Source organism: Vombatus ursinus, unplaced genomic scaffold (genome assembly GCF_900497805.2).
Source record: "Vombatus ursinus unplaced genomic scaffold, bare-nosed wombat genome assembly UNPS02014801.1, whole genome shotgun sequence".
Lineage (NCBI taxonomy): Eukaryota > Metazoa > Chordata > Mammalia > Diprotodontia > Vombatidae > Vombatus > Vombatus ursinus.
Window position 1 is genome coordinate 24502417 of NW_020954579.1, and position 8755 is coordinate 24511171.

At 36.5% G+C, this 8755-nt stretch overlaps 2 protein-coding genes across 3 annotated transcripts in view; one reads left to right on the top strand and one right to left on the bottom strand.

Moving 5' to 3' along the window:
- ARSG (arylsulfatase G) overlaps positions 1 to 8755 on the bottom strand; it is a 176454-nt gene that overhangs the window by 139836 nt on the left and 27863 nt on the right. The gene's annotated exons all lie outside the window — the stretch shown is intronic.
- Positions 1 to 8755, top strand: part of SLC16A6 (solute carrier family 16 member 6) — a 33488-nt gene that overhangs the window by 5690 nt on the left and 19043 nt on the right. Inside the window, exon 2 of one of the 2 annotated variants that reach the window (XM_027872867.1) lies at positions 4015 to 4250. In XM_027872867.1, coding sequence (XP_027728668.1) covers positions 4022 to 4250 — 229 coding nt within the window. In that variant the 5' untranslated portion in view covers positions 4015 to 4021. Of the gene's footprint in view, positions 1 to 3998; positions 4251 to 8755 lie in introns of those variants that run through there. The other variant, XM_027872866.1, reaches the window with a different exon arrangement.

Here is an 8755-nt window from a genome sequence, read left to right on the forward strand (position 1 = left end):
TTTATCACTCTAATTGTCTAGACATTTTCATTGAATACCGAGTGTTTACAAGTCTCTTTCCTAAACACTGGGGGGATACAAATAATTTTGAGCCCTGTTCCCTCCCTTCCAGAAGTTTACAATTTAATTAGAAGGAAAGTTAGATAAGGGAAGGATAGGACTACATTGATTAAGCCATTCTACCGAAAAGAATTTGTCTGATTGAATTTATCAATTAATTAATTAATTAGTCTCGTGGCTACAGCAAACAAGAGCTTGGAAACCTCAAATCAAAGTAATTTTTAAGAGACTGTTGAAGCCATGAGAGTTAATCACCAAGTGACATATAAGTAGAGGGAGAAGAGAAGTCCCAGGACAGTGCCTTGGGAGATTTCCACAGTTAGCAGACAACCCAGATGAACACCAAGCAAAGGTAACTGAGAGGGAACAATCAGACAAGTTAAGAGTCAGAAGAGAGAAATATAACAAAAACCAGGAGGAGGAGGAGAGTTTCTAGAAGAGGGTAATTGAAAGTATAAAAGGTCAAGAAGTGTGAGGATCTGGTTTAGCAATTAAGAGGTCATTAGTGACTTTGATAAGAGCAATTTCAGTTGAAAGGTGACATTAGAAGCCATGGCAAAAAAGTTAAGATGAAAGGGAAAGAAAGTAGAGTTGCCTATTGTAGGTGGCCTCCAGGAGTTTAGCCACAAAACGTAGAAGAGAATAAGGATGATAGCTACTGCAGACAAATGAAGGTTTTTTGAGGAGGGGGGAGACTTGGCCATGTTAGAAGGCAGTAAGGAAGAAGTTAATAGACAGTGATTTAAGAATTATGTGGAAGTCAAGAGTCAAGACTGCTGGAGGATACAGGATTGAATGAGATCACTTGTGCTTGTAAAGGAGTTTCCCTGGCAAAGAGAAGGACCATCTCTTCCTGTGAAGGAGACAGTATCAGTAGGTGCCTTAATGATATGCTTTCAGGAAGAGTGGAGAAGAGAGAGCTCTTAGTGAATGTCTCAGTTTTGTTTTATTTTCTAGTAAATTATGAGGCAAGATTCTAAGAAGATTGTGAGAAGGTAGCCCATAGGTCACCACACTGCGAAAGGTTAAGAACCCTTGGACTAGATGATCTTTAGATGATCTTTAGTCCTTTCCAGTTCTAAATCTATGATCCTATGAAGATTGCCTGTGTTTTTTCTCAGGATTTCAAGTACCTTGATTTTGGACACTGCAGGAATAAAGATGAAACTTACCTGTGAAGAATAGTTGAAGGAGGTTGTAAAGTTCTTCTCTAGAGGGCTGCTGAAGTTTCATCTTAAACCCCTGCATTTTAAGGAAAGCCAGTGAATCCCTATTCTGTCTTTGTACAATCTATAGTCTGTGTCCAAACACATTTTTTTTAAAAGTGTCTCTACCACAAAGAACTCAAGCTTCCCATAAGCATTTTTATGCTCGATTTTATTCAACCAAGTGTTTTTTTTTTTATTTGATACTATAAAATTTGAGTTTTAACTTTTGGTTTTTTAAGAAGCTTTGGAACTTTACATACAATTGTAAGAATGAAAGAGCCATTAGGAAGATATTGGATGCCAAATCTAATGGCCTTTTCTCAGTCCTCATTCTCCTTGACCTCTCTGCAGCCTTTGATACTGTTGATCACCCTCTCTTCCTTGATAATCAGCTTTCTAGGTTTTTGGGATACCATTCTCTCCCAGTTCTCTCCTTATCTATCTGAATGTTCCTTCTCAATCTACTTTGCTGGATTCTCATCCAGATCATGCCCTCTAACCATACTGTCCCTCTGGGTTCAGTCCTGAATCCTCTTTTCTTCTCCCTCTATTCTACTTGATTTGGTGATCTTATTAACTCCCATGTATTTAATTACCACCTTTATGCTGATGATTCTCAAATCTACCGATCCTGCCCCCAACCTCTCTGCTGCTGACCTACAGTCTCCCATCTTCAACTGTCTTTCAGAAATCTCTAACTGAATGTCCAGGAGACATATTAAATTAAGCATGTCTAAAATAGAACTCATTATCTTTTCCCCTAAACTCTCCCATACTTTTCTTCTTACTGTAGAGGGCAACACCATCCTCTCAGTCCTTCAGGCTCATAACTTAGGAGTCATCCTTGACTCCTCACAATTGTCCTATTTCACCTTCACCCCACCCCACCCCACTTTCTCTTCTGACACTGCTACCACTCTGCTACACTTCTTTCCACCTCACACCTGGACTGTTGCAATAGTCTGCTGGTAGGTCTGCCTGCCTCAAGCTCTTTCCCTACTCCAATTCATTCTCCAGCCACTAAAGTGATTTTCCTAAAACTCAGGTCCAACCCTGTCACTCTCCTAACTCAATAAACTCCAGTGTCTCCCTGTTGCCTCCAGGATCAAATACAGATGCTTCTGGCATTAAAGAGCCCTTTATTACCTAGCTCCTTTTTACCTTTCCAGTGTTCTTATAGCTTACTCCTGGGCTTACTCTTTGATCCAGTGACACTGGCCTCCTTACTGTTCCTCAAACAAGACACTTCATCTCTTAGTTCCAGGCGTTTTCTGTGGCTGTCCTCCTTGCCTGGTATGCTCTCACTCCTCAACTCTGTCTGTTACCTTCCCTGACCTCCTTTAAGTCTCACCTAAAATCCTTTGTTTTATAGGAAGTCTACCTGAAACCCCTCTTAATTCTACTCCTTTCCCTCCATTAATTATTTCCTACTTATTCTGTATATAGCTTGTTTGTATATATTTGCTTGCTTGTTGTCTCTCTCTCCCCCCCCCCCATTATGAGTTCCTTCAAGGCAGGGGCTGTCTTTTGCCTCCTGTGACTTAGCACTGTGCCTGGCACATAGCAGGTGCTTAATATATTTTATTGCTTGATTAAGTCTACATTCAACAGGACTATCCCCAGGTTTTTTCCCCAGTGCTTTCTTTCTAAGACTAAGCTCCATCTTCTCTGTATATATCTTTTATTTACATGTTGTCTTCCCCATTAGAATGTGAGCTTGACTTAGCACAATGCCTGGCACATAGTAAATACTATATATAAATGTTAGCTGTTATTATTATTACCTGCACTTAGCATAGTACCTGGCACATAATAAGTAATTAATAAATACTTGTTAGCTGACTCACTGTCCTGAAAAATCACCAGCAGCTTTTGTTATGAAGTGAATTGACAATGGAATTTAAGCCCTTTGAGGGAAGGAATTGTTTGACTTTTTTTTTTTTTGGTTTTGGTATCTCTAGCACCTAGTTTAGTACCTGGCATAGAGTTAGTCCTTAATAAATACCAACTGAAGTGAATTGTATTGAAGACAACCTATGGGCATCAGGATTTAAGATACAAGTAGGCAGGGCTTCAAAGCCAAAATTTTTTTTATTTTGGCTACCTATGACCTTTCTGTAGCTGAAAATTCCTGCACCATTTCTAAGAACTTTAAAATGGCTAAACCATTTAAGATAATGTGCACTTACTAGCTGATGTCCCTTCAGTCTCAGTACCAAGAACTCCTTTTAGTCAATAGAGGTATTAAGCTGAACTACTCATTCTAGGGCAGCTGAGGTGGCATAGTAAATGCTGGACTTGGAGTGAGCAAGACTTTAAATCCTGTCTTACAAAACTGTGACCTTGGGCAAGGCATTTAATTTCTGCCTCAGTTTCTTCATCTATAAAATGGGCATAATAATAGGACTTGCCTCCCTATATGGTTGTAAAGATCAAAGCAAAATAGCATATAAAGTTCTTTGCAAATCTTCAAGTAGTATAAGTGCCAGCTATTACAGTTAGTTATAATTGGCTAACATTTTTCTAGACTATTTCAAAGACCAGTTATCAGACTATAGCTATCTACCCATAAAACATATTTGACTCTGTTTTAGTTTCAGAAGTCTTAACTTCATATGTCATAGCAACATAAAAAAATTCAAGTGATCATATTTGTTCTTACAGAGTTTGGTAAGGAACATCAGAATGCTTAAGCCTGCCTCATGGCCATTATGTTAAGAAATGTTATATTTCCTTTTTATTTCAGATTAAGAATGACGCAGAGGAGAAATTTTTGTTCCAGTGCAAATGTTTATTCTCAAGTGCCTGATGGAGGATGGGGCTGGGTAGTGGCTTGTGCATTTTTCGTGGTAGAAGCACTTACGTATGGTGTCATCAAATCATTTGGCGTCTTCTTTAATGACATAAGGGACAGTTTTAAGGAAACCAACAGCAGAATCTCATGGATAATATCAATATGCGTGTTTGTGCTAACATTTACAGGTTAGTACATCTTTCAGTTTATATCTTAAACAAGTTTATGTTTTTTTATTGATATATTTAGATACTTTATGTGATTAGAGCTCATTTCATAAAAGGGCAAAGCTGCCCATTGTAACTTCAATTTTGCCATAAGGTTAGTATCATTGTACACTTTTTCCAGCTGAAGAAATTAGAGGAAGAGTTAATTTAACAGTTCAGTCCAATAGACATTTATTAAGTGCCTACTATATACAAAGGTCTGTGAGAAAGAAAACAATTTTTAAAAATTGTTCCTACCCTTAGCGTACTTTCAATCTGATGTTAAGAGTTCAGTATAATATATACACAAATAACAACTGTAATACTGAATAAAACATATGTTCACTAGATCTAATACTTTGTATAATGTTGTTTGGAATGATGGAATGTTTTTTTCCATTGGAGGGAGGAGACACTTTGTGGAGGAGATAGGTAGAATTTGAGTAGGGTCTTAAAGGATGAAGGATTTTAGGAAGCAGAAATTTAACAGAGGGCATTCCAAACATCAGGAATAAGACAGGAAAAGTTATGGAACCAGAAATAAAGTCATATAATCTAGATTGTCAGGGTGGTCCCTTTATTAATTCAACAGTTTTTCGAGTGTCTGTCTAGTTATGCTAGTCTAGAACTAGTAGCATTTAGTTAATTTGGTCCTTGGCAGGCTAGAATCATAGACTCAGAATCAGAAGGAACCAGAGAGATCATATCATTCAACTCCTACCCAAAAAATGAAAAGTAGCCACAACATCCCTGACATGCAGTCATCATATCTTTACTTTAGATGGTGATGGATGTGTCTGTATTTCCCAGAGTGGTCCATTTGAATTTTAGACAGTTGTGTTTAGCAAGTTTTTCCCCTCTAATATTACCCCCCCCCTTTAGATTGAAAATCTGTCTTCCTTTAACTTTTGTTCATTGATACTTCTTCTGCCTATTTCTCGCTCTTCCAACATAATAGTCCGTCAGGTATTTACAAAATACCAATCATATCCTCTGAGTGCTTTTAGGCTTTTCTTCTCCAGTATTAATTTGTCCATTTTTTATCCAACCTCAAATAACAGGTTTTCAAGCCTGCCCTCTGGACACATTGCAGCTTATTGCTGACTGATTACCAATGTCCCTTCTAAAACATATTGCCCAGAGCTGGACACAGTACTCTAGACATGGTTTGTCCACAGTTTTAACATCTACTCAAGTGTGTCATAAAAATATTTTTTCCTAGGAGAAGATAGAAAGATTCAAAGATGAATAGGTGGGTAAGTATATAAAGTGCAATAATACAGGATTCCTGGCTTTGGGACTGAGGTGACAGTCATTTGCACTAAAGATTGTGCAGTGTATCTAGATCCTATATCATAACATAAGATACTCTACCTTAGTCTTCTCCATATAAGACATACCACCTCTCAACCCTGTATCTATGCCTTGAATGTACTCCCTTCTCTCTACTATCTCATTGAATCTTTGGTTTCCTTCAAAGTTCAGTTCAAGTGCCCACCTTCTATAGGAATACCATCCTGATTCCTCACTGTCCAGAAATTATCTTGTATTAGCTTTGTGTGCATTTTGCTTTTTATTTTTTGTATAAATAGTTTTTCTCCAATAGAATTTAAACTCCCTGAGGACAGAGACTATTTTGTTTTTGTCTTTGTATGTACAGTGCCTGGCACAAAGTAGGCACTCAAAAAATATTATTTGAATGAAGGAATTAGTAGATCTGAAGTTTTTAATGAAAGTTTTTAAAGTTTTTAAGCCTTTGATGCTTCAGTGGATCTATAGTCTCACCAGGGTATTTTCCTTCCCACCCACCCCCTATACCAGACTGAAAGTTTCTTACCCCAGTGCAGATCAAAATCTCTTCTTAATGCCTTTTCATCTAGATCAATTATGGAGAATAATCTACTGATCCAACCCCGTTAGGCATTTCTTTCTATTCTGAATATACCTTCTTTCATTGAAGGAGGTAGGGGACTGTGGTTGTGAATTGTTGCACTCATTATCAGACATAGTAGATGTTTTTTATTTATTCCATTTGCTTTTTACATCACATTTATTTCCAAATACATTGCTCCCCTACCCAGCAAGCCTTCCCTTGTAATAAAGATTACATTTTTTTTCATAAAACCAACCAATACATCTGCCATGTATGACAGTAATATATGCAACATTCCACAACCATAGTCCTCCCCTCTTCAATGAAAGGAAGCACAAATGTTCTTTCTTCTCTTTGTAGGACCAACCTTTATCATTATAATTAAACAATGGTCAGTTTCTTTTTATTGTTCTTTTCATTTACATTTTTATAATTGTGTATATTGTTTTCCCAGTTCTGTTTCCTTCACTCTACAATTCATAGTCATCTTCCCATGTTTCTTTGAGGTCCTCATGTTTGCCATGTCTTATAATGAAGTAATATTCTATCATATAAGATATATATCAATACTGACATTTGTTTAGCCATTTCTCAGTTGATGGATATCACTTTTTTCCATTTCTTTGCTAATATAAAAAGGATTGCCATGATTCCCATATGGCTGAGTGGTCAAATGACATGAACACAGAGTTCTCACATGAAAACTGCATACTATATTTTTTTTTTGGTAAGGCAATTGGGGTTAAGTGATTTGTGATTTGCCCAAGGTCACACAGCTAGTACGTGTCAAGTGTTTGGTCTGAGACAGGATTTGAACTCAGGTCCTCCTGACTGCAGGGCCGGTACTCTATCCACTGCACCACCTAGGTGCCCCAATACACTATTAATAAACATGAAAGACTGCTATAAATCTGTAAGTATAAGAAAAATGAAAATCAAAATAGCTCTGAGATTTCACCTGACACCTAGAAAAACAAGTAACGATGACGATATGGAAATAGTTCAAGTTGGAAGGGCTGTAGAAGAGGCATACTGACGTACTCCACTAATGGTGGAGCTGTGAATTATTTCAACCATTCTAGAAAGCAATTTGGGATTATGCTTAAAAATTGTATAAAATATCCATACTCTGACTCAGACTTCCCACTTAGGTTCATAGGATTATAGACTTAGAATTAGAAGAGTATGGAAGTCCAACAACCTCATTTTACTAACGTAGAAACTGAGGCACAGGTAAGTTAAGTGACTTGCCTAGGGTCTCACAGGTAATATGTGAGGCAGCATTCTAATTCAGGTCTTCCTGAAACCAAGTATAGCATTCTATCTACTATACAACTATACCTCAAAGACACAAAGAAAAGGTCCCATATATACCAAAATATTCATAGCAGTTTTTTTTGGCATTGGTTATGAACTAGAAAAAAGTCAATGCCTATCAACTGGGGTGTGCCTGAACAAATTGTGGTATATAAATGTAATGGAATATTACTATGCTCTAGGAAAAGATGACTATGAATAATTCAGAGAAACATGGGAAGATATTTATGAACTGAATTAATGCAGAACCAGGAAAATAATATACACAGTAACTACAACATAAATGTGAAGAATAAAACAAAACTGAGTAACTGTAATTATAATGACCAACGTTGGTCCTTCAGAAGAGTTTAGAAAAAAGTCTCCCTCCTTTCATTGAGGAGATGGGAGACCATGAGGGTAGAAAATCACATAAATTGAAATGTATTGGTTGGTTTTGCTGAAAATTTTTATGCTGAAATGTTTTAGGTTTTGTCTTTTTTATTTTATAAGGGATAGCGTGTTAGGTAGAGAAAGAGAGAAGAATATAATTTAAAATGAAGATATATAAAAATAAAAGGTATAAATAAAAATACGATTTTTAAATTGCTATTATGAATATTTTTACATACATAAGATTTTCTGCCTTTGACCTCCTTGGGGTATACACCCAGCAGTGAGATCTCTGGGTCACAGGGTATGGAAATCTTAAACATTTTTTGTGTAATTCCCAATTGTTTTCCCAAATGGTTGGACAAATTCACAGCTCTACCAATGGTATACCTGTCTACCTGAAACATTTCAAACGTGCATATACATATATATACACATAATTGTATCTTAAGTAGATCATGGTAGAATGACCCACATACATATGTATATACACATAACTATATCTATATACCTTAAGTAGATCATGGTAGAATGGTCCTCAGATATTTTATACATTTTTGTAATTGCTTTGAAATAGCATTTCTCTCTAATTCCTTTCTGGTCTTTGTTGTTGCTGTATAGAATCACTGACAAATTTTATGGATGTATTTTGCACCTGCTATTTTCCCTGAAACTATTAATAGCTTCTGTTAATGTCTTTGATTTTTTGGGATGTTCTAAAAATAAAAAGATAAAAAAATCCCTGTCATCTATGAGTAGGGATAATATTGGCTTTTTTTCCCCAATGATTATGCTTGTAATTTCTTTCTCTATTATTGCTATTGCTAACATTTTTAGAACTGTCAGATAGTAGTAGGAAAAATGGAGGCACTCTTGCTTTACTCCTCTATTTCCTGGGACAACAGTATCAATTGATAAAATCATG